At 43.8% G+C, this 18874-nt stretch overlaps 1 protein-coding gene across 2 annotated transcripts in view; it reads right to left on the bottom strand.

The window, feature by feature from the left end:
* TXNDC16 (thioredoxin domain containing 16) overlaps window positions 1-18874 on the bottom strand; it is a 381032-nt gene that overhangs the window by 85653 nt on the left and 276505 nt on the right. For both annotated transcript variants that reach the window (XM_053697616.1, XM_053697617.1), the window contains one exon: window positions 18585-18644. In XM_053697616.1, the coding sequence (XP_053553591.1) occupies window positions 18585-18644 (60 nt within the window). The remainder of the gene's footprint in view (window positions 1-18584; window positions 18645-18874) is intronic.

Raw genomic sequence — 18874 nt, 5'->3', positions numbered from 1 at the left:
CAGCAATTAATACATTGAGTCATTGCCATATGGTACAAGCACTTTAGACTCTATTAGTAAGTGCTGTATTTAAAATGCTGGTGCACGATGCATACTTAAATACACGCTTGAAACAGCTATAGCTTTTACTAGAAGCATTTTTGCTAATACATGTATATTACAAAAATGCTTCAATTCAAAACTGAAATGCATCCATGTGGATTCCAATTTTGGCTGTAATGTCCCTTTAAAGAAACACTGTACTGTACATTTTCTTCCCTTTAAAGGGAAATTAAACCCAAACATTTTCTTTCATGATTCAGATAGAAAATACAATTTTAAACAACATTCCAATTTACTTGTATTATTTAATTTGCTTCATTATTTAGATATCTTTTGTTAAAGAAATAGCAATGCACATGGGTGAGCCAATCACATGAGGCATCTATGTGCAGCTACCAATCAGAAGCTACTGAGTCTATCTAGATATGCTTTTCATGAAAGAATATCAAGAAAAGGAAGCAAATTAGATAATAGAAGTAAATTAGAAAGTTGTTTAAAAACAGAATTTATGTTTACCTGATAAATTACTTTCTCCAACGGTATGTCCGGTCCACGGCGTCATCCTTACTTGTGGGATATTCTCTTCCCCAACAGGAAATGGCAAAGAGCCCAGCAAAGCTGGTCACATGATCCCTCCTAGGCTCCGCCTTCCCCAGTCATTCGACCGACGTAAAGGAGGAATATTTGCATAGGAGAAATCATATGATACCGTGGTGACTGTAGTTAAAGAAAATAAATTATCAGACCTGATTAAAAAACCAGGGCGGGCCGTGGACCGGACACACCGTTGGAGAAAGTAATTTATCAGGTAAACATAAATTCTGTTTTCTCCAACATAGGTGTGTCCGGTCCACGGCGTCATCCTTACTTGTGGGAACCAATACCAAAGCTTTAGGACACGGATGAAGGGAGGGAGCAAATCAGGTCACCTAGATGGAAGGCACCACGGCTTGCAAAACCTTTCTCCCAAAAATAGCCTCAGAAGAAGCAAAAGTATCAAATTTGTAAAATTTAGTAAAAGTGTGCAGTGAAGACCAAGTCGCTGCCTTACATATCTGATCAACAGAAGCCTCGTTCTTGAAGGCCCATGTGGAAGCCACGGCCCTAGTGGAATGAGCTGTGATTCTTTCAGGAGGCTGCCGTCCGGCAGTCTCGTAAGTCAATCTGATGATGCTTTTAAGCCAAAAAGAGAGAGAGGTAGAAGTTGCTTTTTGACCTCTCCTTTTACCAGAATAAACAACAAACAAGGAAGATGTTTGTCTAAAATCCTTTGCAGCATCTAAATAGAATTTTAGAGCACGAACTACATCCAAATTGTGCAACAAACGTTCCTTCTTTGAAACTGGATTCGGACACAAAGAAGGCACGACTATCTCCTGGTTAATGTTTTTGTTAGAAACAACTTTCGGAAGAAAACCAGGTTTAGTACGCAAAACCACCTTATCTGCATGGAACACCAGATAAGGAGGAGAACACTGCAGAGCAGATAACTCTGAAACTCTTCTAGCAGAAGAAATTGCAACCAAAAACAAAACTTTCCAAGATAATAACTTAATATCAACGGAATGTAAGGGTTCAAACGGAACCCCCTGAAGAACTGAAAGAACTAAATTGAGACTCCAAGGAGGAGTCAAAGGTTTGTAAACAGGCTTGATTCTAACCAGAGCCTGAACAAAAGCTTGAACATCTGGCACAGCTGCCAGCTTTTTGTGAAGTAACACAGACAAAGCAGAAATCTGTCCCTTCAAAGAACTTGCAGATAATCCTTTCTCCAAACCTTCTTGAAGAAAGGATAGAATCTTAGGAATTTTTATCTTGTCCCAAGGGAATCCTTTAGATTCACACCAACAGATATATCTTTTCCATATTTTATGGTAGATTTTTCTAGTTACAGGCTTTCTGGCCTGAACAAGAGTATCAATGACAGAATCTGAGAACCCTCGCTTTGATAAAATCAAGCGTTCAATCTCCAAGCAGTCAGTTGGAGTGAGACCAGATTCGGATGTTCGAACGGACCTTGAACAAGAAGGTCCCGTCTCAAAGGTAGCTTCCATGGTGGAGCCGATGACATATTCACCACGTCTGCATACCAAGTCCTGCGTGGCCACGCAGGAGCTATCAAGATCACTGATGCCCTCTCCTGATTGATCCTGGCTACCAGCCTGGGGATGAGAGGAAATGGTGGGAACACATACGCTAGTTTGAAGGTCCAAGGTGCTACTAGTGCATCTACTAGAGTCGCCTTGGGATCCCTGGATCTGGACCCGTAGCAAGGAACCTTGAAGTTCTGACGAGAGGCCATCAGATCCATGTCTGGAATGCCCCACAACTGAGTAATTTGGGCAAAGATTTCCGGATGGAGTTCCCACTCCCCCGGATGAAATGACTGACGACTCAGAAAATCCGCTTCCCAATTTTCCACTCCTGGGATGTGGATTGCAGACAAGTGGCAGGAGTGAGTCTCCGCCCATTGAATGATTTTGGTCACTTCTTCCATCGCCAGGGAACTCCTTGTTCCCCCCTGATGGTTGATGTACGCAACAGTCGTCATGTTGTCCGATTGAAACCGTATGAATTTGGCCCTTGCTAGCTGAGGCCAAGCCTTGAGAGCATTGAATATCGCTCTTAGTTCCAGAATATTTATCGGGAGAAGAGATTCTTCCCGAGACCAAAGACCCTGAGCTTTCAGGAGTCCCCAGACCGCGCCCCAGCCCACCAGACTGGCGTCGGTCGTGACAATGACCCACTCTGGTCTGCGGAAGCTCATCCCCTGTGACAGGTTGTCCAGGGACAGCCACCAACGGAGTGAATCTCTGGTCCTCTGATCTACTTGTATCGTCGGAGACAAGTCTGTATAATCCCCATTCCACTGACTGAGCATGCACAGTTGTAATGGTCTCAGATGAATTCGCGCAAAAGGAACTATGTCCATTGCCGCGACCATCAAACCTATTACTTCCATGCACTGCGCTATGGAAGGAAGAGGAACAGAATGAAGTACTTGACAAGAGTTTAGAAGTTTTGATTTTCTGGCCTCTGTCAGAAAAATCCTCATTTCTAAGGAGTCTATTATTGTTCCCAAGAAGGGAACTCTTGTTGACGGAGATAGAGAACTTTTTTCTACGTTCACTTTCCACCCGTGAGATCTGAGAAAGGCCAGGACGATGTCCGTGTGAGCCTTTGCTTGTGGAAGGGACGACGCTTGAATCAGAATGTCGTCCAAGTAAGGTACTACTGCAATGCCCCTTGGTCTTAGCACCGCTAGAAGGGACCCCAGTACATTTGTGAAAATTCTTGGAGCAGTGGCTAATCTGAACGGAAGTGCCACAAACTGGTAATGCTTGTCCAGAAAGGCGAACCTTAGGAACCGATGATGTTCCTTGTGGATAGGAATATGTAGATACGCATCCTTTAAATCCACCGTGGTCATGAATTGACCTTCCTGGATGGAAGGAAGAATTGTTCGAATGGTTTCCATTTTGAACGATGGAACCTTGAGAAACTTGTTTAGGATCTTGAGATCTAAGATTGGTCTGAATGTTCCCTCTTTTTTGGGAACTATGAACAGATTGGAGTAGAACCCCATCCCTTGTTCTCCTAATGGAACAGGATGAATCACTCCCATTTTTAACAGGTCTTCTACACAATGTAAGAATGCCTGTTTTTTTATGTGGTCTGAAGACAATTGAGACCTGTGGAACCTCCCCCTTGGGGGAAGCCCCTTGAATTCCAGAAGATAACCTTGGGAGACTATTTCCAGCGCCCAAGGATCCAGAACATCTCTTGCCCAAGCCTGAGCGAAGAGAGAGAGTCTGCCCCCCACCAGATCCGGTCCCGGATCGGGGGCCAACATCTCATGCTGTCTTGGTAGCAGTGGCAGGTTTCTTGGCCTGCTTACCTTTGTTCCAGCCTTGCATTGGCCTCCAGGCTGGCTTGGCTTGAGAAGTATTACCCTCTTGCTTAGAGGATGTAGCACTTGGGGCTGGTCCGTTTCTGCGAAAGGGACGAAAAACAGAATTTATGTTTACCTGATAAATTACTTTCTCCAACGGTGTGTCCGGTCCACGGCGTCATCCTTACTTGTGGGATATTCTCTTCCCCAACAGGAAATGGCAAAGAGCCCAGCAAAGCTGGTCACATGATCCCTCCTAGGCTCCGCCTACCCCAGTCATTCGACCGACGTTAAGGAGGAATATTTGCATAGGAGAAACCATATGATACCGTGGTGACTGTAGTTAAAGAAAATAAATTATCAGACCTGATTAAAAAACCAGGGCGGGCCGTGGACCGGACACACCGTTGGAGAAAGTAATTTATCAGGTAAACATAAATTCTGTTTTCTCCAACATAGGTGTGTCCGGTCCACGGCGTCATCCTTACTTGTGGGAACCAATACCAAAGCTTTAGGACACGGATGAAGGGAGGGAGCAAATCAGGTCACCTAAATGGAAGGCACCACGGCTTGCAAAACCTTTCTCCCAAAAATAGCCTCAGAAGAAGCAAAAGTATCAAACTTGTAAAATTTGGTAAAAGTGTGCAGTGAAGACCAAGTCGCTGCCCTACATATCTGATCAACAGAAGCCTCGTTCTTGAAGGCCCATGTGGAAGCCACAGCCCTAGTGGAATGAGCTGTGATTCTTTCAGGAGGCTGCCGTCCGGCAGTCTCGTAAGCCAATCTGATGATGCTTTTAAACCAAAAAGAGAGAGAGGTAGAAGTTGCTTTTTGACCTCTCCTTTTACCAGAATAAACAACAAACAAGGAAGATGTTTGTCTAAAATCCTTTGTAGCATCTAAATAGAATTTTAGAGCGCGAACAACATCCAAATTGTGCAACAAACGTTCCTTCTTCGAAACTGGTTTCGGACACAAAGAAGGTACGACTATCTCCTGGTTAATGTTTTTGTTAGAAACAACTTTTGGAAGAAAACCAGGTTTAGTACGTAAAACCACCTTATCTGCATGGAACACCAGATAAGGAGGAGAACACTGCAGAGCAGATAATTCTGAAACTCTTCTAGCAGAAGAAATTGCAAACAAAAACAAAACCTTCCAAGATAATAACTTAATATCAACGGAATGTAAGGGTTCAAACGGAACCCCCTGAAGAACTGAAAGAACCAAGTTGAGACTCCAAGGAGGAGTCAAAGGTTTGTAAACAGGCTTGATTCTAACCAGAGCCTGAACAAAGGCTTGAACATCTGGCACAGCTGCCAGTTTTTTGTGAAGTAACACAGACAAGGCAGAAATCTGTCCCTTCAAGGAACTTGCAGATAATCCTTTCTCCAATCCTTCTTGAAGAAAGGATAGAATCTTAGGAATCTTTACCTTGTCCCAAGGGAATCCTTTAGATTCACACCAACAGATATATTTTTTCCATATTTTGTGGTAAATTTTTCTAGTTACAGGCTTTCTGGCCTGAACAAGAGTATCAATAACAGAATCTGAGAACCCTCGTTTTGATAAGATCAAGCGTTCAATCTCCAAGCAGTCAGCTGGAGTGAGACCAGATTCGGATGTTCGAACGGACCTTGAACAAGAAGGTCTCGTCTCAAAGGTAGCTTCCATGGTGGAGCCGATTACATATTCACCAGATCTGCATACCAAGTCCTGCGTGGCCACGCAGGAGCTATCAAGATCACCGACGCCCTCTCCTGATTGATCCTGGCTACCAGCCTGGGGATGAGAGGAAACGGCGGGAATACATAAGCTAGTTTGAAGGTCCAAGGTGCTACTAGTGCATCTACTAGAGTCGCCTTGGGATCCCTGGATCTGGACCCGTAGCAAGGAACCTTGAAGTTCTGACGAGAGGCCATCAGATCCATGTCTGGAATGCCCCACAGTTGAGTAATTTGGGCAAAGATTTCCGGATGGAGTTCCCACTCCCCCAGATGTAATGTCTGACGACTCAGAAAATCCGCTTCCCAATTTTCCACTCCTGGGATGTGGATTGCAGACAGGTGGCAGGAGTGAGTCTCCGCCCATTGAATGATTTTGGTCACTTCTTCCATCGCCAGGGAACTCCTTGTTCCCCCCTGATGGTTGATGTACGCAACAGTCGTCATGTTGTCTGATTGAAACCGTATGAACTTGGCCTTTGCTAGCTGAGGCCAAGCCTTGAGAGCATTGAATATCGCTCTCAGTTCCAGAATATTTATCGGTAGTAGAGATTCTTCCCGAGACCAAAGACCCTGAGCTTTCAGGGATCCCCAGACCGCGCCCCAGCCCATCAGACTGGCGTCGGTCGTGACAATGACCCACTCTGGTCTGCGGAAGGTCATCCCTTGTGACAGGTTGTCCAGGGACAGCCACCAACGGAGTGAGTCTCTGGTCCTCTGATTTACTTGTATCGTCGGAGACAAGTCTGTATAGTCCCCATTCCACTGACTGAGCATGCACAGTTGTAATGGTCTTAGATGAATGCGCGCAAAAGGAACTATGTCCATTGCCGCTACCATCAAACCTATTACTTCCATGCACTGCGCTATGGAAGGAAGAGGAACGGAATGAAGTGTTTGACAAGAGTTTAGAAGTTTTGTTTTTCTGGCCTCTGTCAGAAAAATCCTCATTTCTAAGGAGTCTATTATTGTTCCCAAGAAGGGAACCCTTGTCGACAGAGATAGAGAACTCTTTTCCACGTTCACTTTACATCCGTGAGATCTGAGAAAGGCCAGGACTATGTCCGTGTGAGCCTTTGCTTGAGGAAGGGACGACGCTTGAATCAGAATGTCGTCCAAGTAAGGTACTACTGCAATGCCCCTTGGTCTTAGCACCGCTAGAAGGGACCCTAGTACCTTTGTGAAAATCCTTGGAGCAGTGGCTAATCCGAAAGGAAGCGCCACGAACTGGTAATGCTTGTCCAGGAATGCGAACCTTAGGAACCGATGATGTTCCTTGTGGATAGGAATATGTAGATACGCATCCTTTAAATCCACCGTGGTCATGAATTGACCTTCCTGGATGGAAGGAAGAATTGTTCGAATGGTTTCCATTTTGAACGATGGAACCTTGAGAAACTTGTTTAAGATCTTGAGATCTAAGATTGGTCTGAACGTTCCCTCTTTTTTAGGAACTATGAACAGATTGGATTAGAACCCCATCCCTTGTTCTCCTAATGGAACAGGATGAATCACTCCCATTTTTAACAGGTCTTCTACACAATGTAAGAATGCCTGTCTCTTTATGTGGTCTGAAGACAATTGAGACCTGTGGAACCTCCCCCTTGGGGGAAGCCCCTTGAATTCCAGAAGATAACCTTGGGACACTATTTCTAGTGCCCAAGGATCCAGAACATCTCTTGCCCAAGCCTGAGCGAAGAGAGAGAGTCTGCCCCCCACCAGATCCGGTCCCGGATCGGGGGCCAACATTTCATGCTGTCTTGGTAGCAGTGGCAGGTTTCTTGGCCTGCTTTCCCTTGTTCCAGCCTTGCATTGGTCTCCAGGCTGGCTTGGCTTGAGAAGTATTACCCTCTTGCTTAGAGGACGTAGCACTTGGGGCTGGTCCGTTTCTACGAAAGGGACGAAAATTAGGTTTATTTTTGGCCTTGAAAGACCTATCCTGAGGAAGGGCGTGGCCCTTACCCCCAGTGATATCAGAGATAATCTCTTTCAAGTCAGGGCCAAACAGCGTTTTCCCCTTGAAAGGAATGTTAAGGAGTTTGTTCTTGGAAGACGCATCCGCTGACCAAGATTTCAACCAAAGCGCTCTACGCGCCACAATAGCAAACCCAGAATTCTTCGCCGCTAACCTAGCCAATTGCAAAGTGGCGTCTAGGGTGAAAGAATTAGCCAATTTGAGAGCACGGATTCTGTCCATAATCTCCTCATAAGGAGGAGAATCACTATCGATCGCCTTTACTAGCTCATCGAACCAGAAACACGCGGCTGTAGTGACAGGGACAATGCATGAAATTGGTTGTAGAAGGTAACCTTGCTGAACAAACATCTTTTTAAGCAAACCTTCTAATTTTTTATCCATAGGATCTTTGAAAGCACAACTATCTTCTATGGGTATAGTGGTGCGTTTGTTTAAAGTAGAAACCGCTCCCTCGACCTTGGGGACAGTCTGCCATAAGTCCTTTCTAGGGTCGACCATAGGAAACAATTTTTTAAATATGGGGGGAGGGACGAAAGGTATACCGGGCCTTTCCCATTCTTTATTTACAATGTCCGCCACCCGCTTGGGTATAGGAAAAGCTTCTGGGAGCCCCGGGACCTCTAAGAACTTGTCCATTTTACATAGTTTCTCTGGGATGATCAAATTCTCACAATCATCCAGAGTGGATAATACCTCCTTAAGCAGAGCGCGGAGATGTTCCAACTTAAATTTAAATGTAATCACATCGGGTTCAGCTTGTTGAGAAATTTTCCCTGAATCTGAAATTTCTCCCTCAGACAAAACCTCCCTGGCCCCCTCAGACTGGTGTAGGGGCATTTCAGAACCATTATCATCAGCGTCCTCATGCTCTTCAGTATCTAAAACAGAGCAGTCGCGCTTACGCTGATAAGTGGGCATTTTGGCTAAAATGTTTTTGATAGAATTATCCATTACAGCCGTTAATTGTTGCATAGTAAGGAGTATTGGCGCGCTAGATGTACTAGGGGCCTCCTGAGTGGGCAAGACTCGTGTAGACGAAGGAGGGAATGATGCAGTACCATGCTTACTCCCCTCACTTGAGGAATCATCTTGGGCATCATTTTCAGTGTCACATAAATCACATTTATTTAAATGAGAAGGAACCTTGGCTTCCCCACATTCAGAACACAGTCTATCTGGTAGTTCAGACAAGTTAAACAGGCATAAACTTGATAACAAAGTACAAAAAACGTTTAAAATAAAACCGTTACTGTCACTTTAAATTTTAAACTGAACACACTTTATTACTGCAATTGCGAAAAAGTATGAAGGAATTGTTCAAAATTCACCAAATTTTCACCACAGTGTCTTAAAGCCTTAAAAGTATTGCACACCAAATTTGGAAGCTTTAACCCTTAAAATAACGGAACCGGAGCCGTTTTTAACTTTAACCCCTTTACAGTCCCTGGTATCTGCTTTGCTGAGACCCAACCAAGCCCAAAGGGGAATACGATACCAAATGACGCCTTCAGAAAGTCTTTTCTATGTATCAGAGCTCCTCACACATGCGACTGCATGTCATGCTTCTCAAAAACAAGTGCGCAATACCGGCGCGAAAATGAGGCTCTGCCTATGATTAGGGAAAGCCCCTAGAGAATAAGGTGTCTAAAACAGTGCCTGCCGATATTATTTAACAAAAATACCCAGATTAAATGATTCCTCAAGGCTAAATATGTGTAATATATGAATCGATTTAGCCCAGAAAATGTCCACAGTCTTAATAAGCCCTTGTGAAGCCCTTATTTACTGTCTGAATAAAAATGGCTTACCGGATCCCATAGGGAAAATGACAGCTTCCAGCATTACATCGTCTTGTTAGAATGTGTCATACCTCAAGCAGCAAAAGACTGCTCACTGTTCCCCCAACTGAAGTTAATTCCTCTCAACAGTCCTGTGTGGAACAGCCATGGATTTTAGTAACGGTTGCTAAAATCATTTTCCTCATACAAACAGAAATCTTCATCTCTTTTCTGTTTCAGAGTAAATAGTACATACCAGCACTATTTTAAAATAACAAACTCTTGATTGAATAATAAAAACTACAGTTAAACACTAAAAAACTCTAAGCCATCTCCGTGGAGATGTTGCCTGTACAACGGCAAAGAGAATGACTGGGGTAGGCGGAGCCTAGGAGGGATCATGTGACCAGCTTTGCTGGGCTCTTTGCCATTTCCTGTTGGGGAAGAGAATAACCCACAAGTAAGGATGACGCCGTGGACCGGACACACCTATGTTGGAGAAATTTGGTTTATTTTTAGCCTTGAAAGACCTATCCTGAGGAAGGGCGTGGCCCTTACCCCCAGTGATATCAGAAATAATCTCTTTCAAGTCAGGGCCAAACAGCGTTTTCCCCTTGAAAGGAATGTTAAGCAATTTGTTCTTGGAAGACGCATCCGCTGACCAAGATTTTAGCCAAAGCACTCTGCGCGCCACAATAGCAAACCCAGAATTTTTCGCCGCTAATCTAGCCAATTGCAAAGTGGCGTCTAAGGTGAAAGAGTTAGCCAATTTGAGAGCATGAATTCTGTCCAAAATCTCCTCATAAGAAGAATCTTTATTGAGCGCCTTTTCTAGTTCATCGAACCAGAAACACGCTGCTGTAGTGACAGGAACAATGCATGAAATTGGTTGTAGAAGGTAACCTTGCTGAACAAACATCTTTTTAAGCAAACCCTCTAATTTTTTATCCATAGGATCTTTGAAAGCACAACTATCTTCTATGGGTATAGTGGTGCGTTTGTTTAGAGTAGAAACCGCCCCCTCGACCTTGGGGACTGTCTGCCATAAGTCCTTTCTGGGGTCGACCATAGGAAACAATTTCTTAAATATAGGGGGAGGGATGAAAGGTATGCCGGGCCTTTCCCATTCTTTGTTTACAATATCCGCCACCCGCTTGGGTATAGGAAAAGCTTCGGGGGGCCCCGGGACCTCTAGGAACTTGTCCATCTTACATAATTTCTCTGGAATGACCAAATTCTCACAATCATCCAGAGTAGATAACACCTCCTTAAGCAGAGCACGGAGATGTTCCAATTTAAATTTGAATGTAATCACATCAGGTTCAGCTTGTTGAGAAATTTTCCCTGAATCTGAAATTTCTCCCTCAGACAAAACCTCCCTGGCCCCCTCAGACTGGTGTAGGGGCACTTCAGAACCAATATCATCAGCGTCCTCATGCTCTTCCGTATTTTCTAAAACAGAGCAGTCGCGCTTTCGCTGATAAGTGGGCATTTTGGCTAAAATGTTTTTGATAGAATTATCCATTACAGCCGTTAATTGTTGCATAGTAAGGAGTATTGGCGCACTAGATGTACTAGGGGCCTCCTGTGTGGGCAAGACTGGCGTAGACGAAGGAGGGGATGATGCAGTACCATGCTTACTCCCCTCACTTGAGGAATCATCTTGGGCATCATTTTCTCTAAATTTTGTGTCACATAAATCACATCTATTTAAATGAGAAGGAACCTTGGCTTCCCCACATACAGAACACAGTCTATCTGGTAGTTCAGACATGTTAAACAGGCATAAACTTGATAACAAAGTACAAAAAACGTTTTAAAATAAAACCGTTACTGTCACTTTAAATTTTAAACTGAACACACTTTATTACTGCAAATGTGAAAAAGTATGAAGGAATTGTTCAAAATTCACCAAAATTTCACCACAGTGTCTTAAAGCCTTAAAAGTATTGCACACCAAATTTGAAAGCTTTAACTCTTAAAATAACGGAACCGGAGCCGTTTTTATGTTTAACCCCTATACAGTCCCTGGTATCTGCTTTGCTGAGACCCAACCAAGCCCAAAGGGGAATACGATACCAAATGACGCCTTCAGAAAGCCTTTTCTATGTATCTGAGCTCCTCACACATGCATCTGCATGTCATGCTTCTCAAAAACAACTGCGCAATAGAGGCGCGAAAATGAGGCTCTGCCTATGATTAGGGAAAGCCCCTAGAGAACAAGGTGTCCAATACAGTGCCTGCCGGTTATTTTACATAATTCCCAAGAATAAAATAATTCCTCAAAGCTATGAAGTATTAAAAATGCTTATATATCAATCGTTTTAGCCCAGAAAATGTCTACCAGTCTTAAAAGCCCTTGTGAAGCCCTTTATTCTTATGTAATAAAAATGGCTTACCGGATCCCATAGGGAAAATGACAGCTTCCAGCATTACATAGTCTTGTTAGAAATGTGTCATACCTCAAGCAGCAAAAGTCTGCTCACTGTTTCCCCCAACTGAAGTTAATTCCTCTCAACAGTCCTGTGTGGAAACAGCCATCGATTTTAGTAACGGTTGCTAAAATCATTTTCCTCTTACAAACAGAAATCTTCATCACTTTTCTGTTTCAGAGTAAATAGTACATACCAGCACTATTTTAAAATAACAAACTCTTGATTGAAGAATAAAAACTACAGTTAAACACCAAAAAACTCTAAGCCATCTCCGTGGAGATGTTGCCTGTACAACGGCAAAGAGAATGACTGGGGAAGGCGGAGCCTAGGAGGGATCATGTGACCAGCTTTGCTGGGCTCTTTGCCATTTCCTGTTGGGGAAGAGAATATCCCACAAGTAAGGATGACGCCGTGGACCGGACACACCTATGTTGGAGAAATGGTATTCTCCATCTGAATCATGAAAGAAAATATTTGGTTTAATGTCCCTTTAATGTGTTCCTAATGAACCATTTTACCTGATGGAGTCTATTACATTGTTTACAAATAGCTCCTTTCCATGTATCTATCATTTAAAATAGCTACTTTATCCTCTTGAAACCATCACTGTATTGAAAATTTGAATACTGCATTATCTATAGAAAACAAGAAACAGCAACCAGAAATTAGCCACCCAGTAGTGGTGGCAGAGAGAGAGCAGCCAATTTTAAAGAGTATTCTTGCAGCAGCTTTGAATAATATGAACTCATATCAGTTGCTTGCCTGAGTACATTATCCACTTAAGTTCTTCATATGCCCTTCAAAGACTGTAGCATATTGTAAGGTAATTTGTCAGATCAATAGAAAATACATAATAAAAGAAAATAAGTCCTTGAAAAGGTAAACCAGTTTATATAATTGTGCAGTTGTTTTCACTGCATTTTACATTAAATAAAACAAAAACATAAATTATGCTTACCTGATGATTTAATTTCCTTCTGTATGAGGAGAGTCCACAGCATCATTCCTTACTTTTGGGAATACTGAACCTGGCCACAAGGAGGAGGCAAAGACATCCCAGCCAAAGGCTTAAATACTCCCCCCCCCACTTCCCTTATACCCCAATCATTCTGCAAAGGGAATAAGGAACAGTAGGAGAAATATCAGGGTATAAATGATGCCAGAAGATAAAAACAAAATTTTGTTCCGCCCATCTGAGTATACGGGCTGTGGCCGTGGACTCCCCTCATACAGAAGGAAATGAAATTATCAAGTAAGCATAATTTATGTTTTCCTTCTTAATATGAGGAGAGTCCACGGCATCATTCCTTACTGTTGGGAAAACTATACCCAAGCTCTAGAGGACATTGAATGATAACCGGAGGGGTAAAAGAAAAGGCGGACCCTAATCTGAGGGTACCTCAGCCTGCAAAACCTTTCTCCCAAAAGATGCTTCAGCCGAAGCAAAAACGTCAAATTTGTAAAAATTTTTAAAAGTATGTAAGGAGGACCAGGTAGCTGCCTTACAAATCTGATCCATAGATGCCTCGTAGAAGCCACCACTCTAGTGGAATGAGCCGTAATCCTCTGAGGAGGTCTAAGTCCCGCTGACTCGTAAGCTAAGCGTATAACGCTCCTCAACCAAAAAGATAAGGAAGTCAAAGAGGCCTTAAGACCCTTATGCTTCCCAGAGTAGATAACAAACAAGGAAGAAGTTTGTCTAAAATCCTTAGTAGCTTGAAGATAAAACTTCAAAGCTCGAACAACATCCAGATTATGAAGTAAACGTTCCTTCGAAGAAGAAGGATTAGGACACAAGGAAGGAACCACAATCTCCTGATTGATGTTATGATCAGACACCACCTTAGGAAGAAAACCCAAGCGGGTAAGTAGGACAGCCTTATCAGTGTGAAACATTAGATAGGGAGGCTCACATTGCAAGGCAGCCATTTCAGAAACTTGGCGTGCCAGAGCAATAGTCAATAGAAAAAGGACCTTCCAGGACAACATTTTAATGTCAATCGAATGCATAGGCTCACACGGAGCCCAAGCAAAAACTTAAGAACAAGATTCAAACTCCAAGGTGGAGCATTAGATCTAAACTCTGGTCTGATCCTGAACAGAGCCTTAACAAAGGATTGCACGTCAGGAAGCTCTGCAAGCCTCTTGTGCAGCAAAACTGAAAGGGACGAAATCTGTCCCCTCAGGAAACTGGCAGACAGACCATCCTGGAGAAAGGAAAGACTCGTGGCAGCCTTGACCTTATGCCAGGCGAAACCACGCTCTTCAGACCAGAGCAAGTAAGCTCTCCACACCTTATGGTAGAAGTGATGAGTAACAGGCTTACGAGCCTGAATGAGAGTGTCAATAACTCTCTCAGAGAAACCTCTCTTGGCTAAGACTAAGTGTTCAATCTCCCCGCAGTCAGCCTCAGATAATCTAGACTTGATGAACAAAGGGACCCTGTTCCAGCAGATCCCTGCGACAAGGTAACCTCCATGGAGGAGAAGAGGACATCCCCACCAGATCCGCGAACCACATCCTTTGCGGCCACGATGGAGCAATCAGTATCACTGATGCTTGCTCCTGCTTGATGTGGGCCACAACACGAGGGAGAAGTGGTAACGGAGGAAAAATGTAAATTAGGTTGAACCTCCAAGGCACTGCTAATGCATCTATTAGCTACGCCTGAGGATCCCTGGACCGCGACCCATATCTGAGTAGCTTGGAATTGAGTCCCACATCTGTTGCAAATCTCCGCAAATACCTCAGGATGGAGAGACCATTCCCCCAGATGAAAGGATTGTCTGCTGAGAAAATCCGCTTTCCAGTTGTCCACACCCGGAATGTGGATCGCTGACAGCGAGCAGTTGTGGGCCTCCGTCCATTCCAGAATCAGAGATACTTTCCTCATTGCTAGGGAGCTCCTCGTTCCCCCCTGATGGTTTATATAAGCCACCGAGGTTATGTTGTTTGATTGGAATCTGATAAACTGGGACAAACCCAGACGAGGCCAAGCCTTCAGAGCATTGAAGATCGCTCAAAGTTCCAAACTGTTGATAGGGAGGAGAGATTCCTCTAGAGTCCACAGGCCCTGTGCCTTCCTGGCGCCACAAACAGCTCCCCATCCTGACAGACTTGCGTCCGTAGTCACAAACTAGATGGTCTCAAGAAGGATGTCCCTTGGGACAGGTGATCTAGACAGAGCCAGCAAGAGAGCGATTCTTTCGACCAGTTGTCCAGAGAAATCTGTTAAGGCAGATCAGAATGATCGCTGTTCCAATGTCTCAGCATGCACAGCTGAAGTGGTCTGAGATGGAACCTGGCAAAAGGGATGATGTCCATGCAGACACCATGAGACCAACCACCTCCATACACCGAGCCACAGAGGGCCTGAAGGAGTTCTGGAGGGCAAGACAAGTGGAAGTTAGCTTGCAACGTCTCTGGTCTGTAAAGAATATCCTCATGGATATTGAATCTATAATAGTACCCAGGAATTCTACCCTGGTACTGAGAGTAAGAAAACTCTTTTCTAAGTTTATCTTCCATCCATGAGATTGAAGAAGAAGTAGAAGATCCTTCGATTGGTCCTCTGCCAGACGACAGGATGGTGCTTGAACCATAATGTCATCCAAGTATGGTGCTACTGCTATACCTCTGGTTCTGGCCACTGCCAGCAGAGCCCCCAGAACCTTCGTAAAAACTCTTGGAGCAGTAGCCAGAGCAAACGGCAGTGCAATTAACTGGAAGTTTTGGTCCAGGAACGCAAACCTTAGGAACTTAAAGTGTTCTTTGTGTATAGGAACATGAAGGTAAGCATCCTAAAGATCTATACTGGTCATGAACTGTCCTTCCTGAACTAAGGGAAGGATGGACCTTATTGTCCATCTTAAACGAGGGGACAGATAGAAATTTGTTTAAACACTTAATGTCCAGAATTGGGCGGAAGGTTCCCTCCTTCTTCTGGACCACAAACAGGTTTGAATAGTATCCCATACCTCTTTCCGCAAGAGGAACCGGGACAATGACTCCCAGGAAGGATAGATCCCTCACGTACCCCAGAAAGGCTTCTCATTTTTCTGGCCTTGAAGACAGGTTTGACAAGAGGAATCTGCCCCTGTGTGGATGAGACTTGAAACCTATCCTGTATCCATGAGCGATGACCTCCAGGACCCAAGGGTCTTGCACATCCCCAAACCAAGCGTCTAAAAAGAGCGATAGTCTGCCCCCTACCAGATCCATAGCCGGATCAGGGGCCGCACCTTCATGCCAACTTTGTCTCGGTGGGTTTCTTGTTTTGCTTGGACTGAGCCAGCTTCCAAGTCCCCTTGGATTGCTTGGGCTTTGTGGAGGGCTGCTGACGTTGGGATTTATCCGAACGAAAGGAACGAAAATTAGGACCTTGTCCTTTAGGTTTGTTCTTCTTATCCTGCAGTAAAAAGGCACCCTTGCCTCCTGTAACTGTGGATATAATGGAGTAAAGGCCTGGACCAAATACAATCTTTCCCTTAAATGGAAGGGAAAGACGTCTTGACTTCGAAGTCATGTCCGCAGACCAGGACTTCAGCAATAGTGCCCTACGGGCATGAACAGAAAAACCTGAAGCCTTAGCATTCAGTCGAATTATCTGCATATTTGCATCACAAATAAAAGAATTAGCTACCCTTAAGGCGTTAATTCTTTCTTGGATCACGTTGAGGCAACCCTCCACCTCGATTAACTCAGATAAGGAGTCACACCAGTAGGTAGCCGCTCCAAGAACAGCCGCTGCCAGTTGAAACAAATATCCTGTAAGTTGAGATCTTTCTTAACAAAGTTTCTATCTTCTTATCCATGGGCTCTTTAAACCTCAAACTATCGAGATAGTAGTACACTTAGCAAGCGTGGAGATAGCGCCATCCACCTTGGGGATGGAACCCCACAACTCCAATTGAGAATCCGGAACCGGGAATAATTTTTTAAAGGAAGAAGAAGGGGAAAATGAAGAACCAAGTCTTTCCCATTCATTCTTAATAATGTTTGCCATCTTTACAGGAACCGGGAAAGTCTGTGGTACAACCCTGTCCTCGTAGATCTAATCTTTTTAGGAATCAAAGGTTCCTCAGGCAATTTAGACTCTGGGACCTCTAAAGTAGCCAAAACTTCCTTTAGCAGAAAGCGTAAATGTTCAATCCTAAATCTAAAGTCTGGTTCCTTTGCAGCTGGAGGCTTAGAGGCAGCAGACTCCGACCCAGAAAGAGCATCCTCTGAAGTATCAGAGGCGTCTTCATCAGCGCATAATCTTGTATCAGATACATCCAACAAGCTAGTAGATGACCCCTGGGAAGGATAGTAATATTTGAGATTTCGGTTGCGCTTAGCAGGGCAAGGTAAAGCACTAAAGGCCGCAGACACTGCCATTTGTAACTGCTCAGCAAAGTCTGTAAAAGTAAAAGGGCCCCTCCAGATGGAGGCTTAGGAGTCCTACGGGAAGCTGCATGTGTATTGGGAGATGACTGTAGGGTGCGCACCTCATGGGACGGAGACTCCTCAGTGGACGGCTCAGTGGTACTAAACATATTAATTTTCTTTGACATGATTACATTATCAAGGAAGGAGGAACATAATTGAGCAGGTAAGTATACTGTGGCCTCCTCACAATATAGGCAGGTATTAGACTTAGCTAAAGAGGGAGTACCCTCTAACGCATCAGAATCCTCCATAGCTTGTGCTTATAAAGCAGACTATTGCTAGTCAGATAAAACGGCACCTTTATACCCCCAATGGCTGTGGCACTCACCACCTCCTATGACCCAAGCCCAACAGAGAAACCGCTTTGTCTCCAGTAAACTGCACGGTCAGGAAAGAGGAAATCAGTGTGACCACACCCGATCACGTGGTGAGCAATGCAGGACCGCCCTTGCCATAGGAAAGAGCGCGCCAAGCCTTTCAGGCTGCACAGCTTTCCAAAATAAAAGTAAAACCTGTATGTTCCCAAATCTTCCCGAGCCTCATCTCAGACATGTTGCAACATAATCATAATAAAATTAAATTATGTGATTAATTCCCCCTGTTCAATAATCCCCCTCCGGAGATATTTACCCTTGATTTCATACAGATAATAGGAGACACACTGTGACCCTGTCTTCTTGCGTGTATAAAAAATGAAGCAATCTTACCGGAATCTATGCCGTGGAACAGAAACACAGCCTCTCAAGTTTGACAGTCTTGTAGCATCGCTCCTGACATGGACTTGAGTGATGGAAGCAGGCAGTGAAACTCGTCAACACTGATTGCTTAGGAGCTGTTAATACGAGTCTGGATGGGTTCGCAGAAAGACTCTCCCTGCATCTCCAGACCCTAACTTTCGTCAATGCTCTCACTGAGAGGCTGACAAGACTACTTAAAACTCCAGTCCCATTTCGAAGGGTAGATACCCTTCATAAGGAACTACACCGAATCTTCTGACACTTCTCTGCCAACCTCCTGTGACGAAAGGCAAAGAATGACTGGGGTATTAGGGAAGTGGGGGGGAGTATTTAAGCCTTTAGCTGGGGTGACTTTGCCTCCTCCTGGTGGCCAGGTTCGGTATTCTAAACAGTAAGGAATGATGCTGTGGACTCTCCTCATATTAAGAAGGAAACTCCTTATTTATTAACCTTTATATTACTAATAAACTAAATGTCACAAACTTGTGCATTGTAACTGTAATTTGCAATCATATTGGTTTCTAGAAAGATAATAACTATTATAGTTTGAAATAAAAAAATGTAATACCTTTATATTTTACAGCCATGTCTAGAAATGAACGCAGGAACGTCAGCGATACAGCTTCCCCTTTAATAAGAAAATAAATAAATAATATTTCCATGAATCAAAAATGTGAAAAATCAATAGCAAAATCATTTATATATTCATGTTTCCTTTTTTTCCTTACCTTATTCCCTTTCACTAAAAATTTGAACACATGTATGACATCTTTCAAAAGGGAAATGAAAGTTAAAAAATAAATTACTCTAAATTGTTTAAGTCTTTTATTTTGGCACTATTGCTTGCAACGGTGGTAA

This window comes from Bombina bombina, chromosome 1, assembly GCF_027579735.1.
Source record: "Bombina bombina isolate aBomBom1 chromosome 1, aBomBom1.pri, whole genome shotgun sequence".
Classification (NCBI taxonomy): Eukaryota; Metazoa; Chordata; class Amphibia; order Anura; family Bombinatoridae; genus Bombina; species Bombina bombina.
Note: the sequence above shows the minus strand (reverse complement) of the source record. Positions and strands in the feature narration are given on the sequence as shown.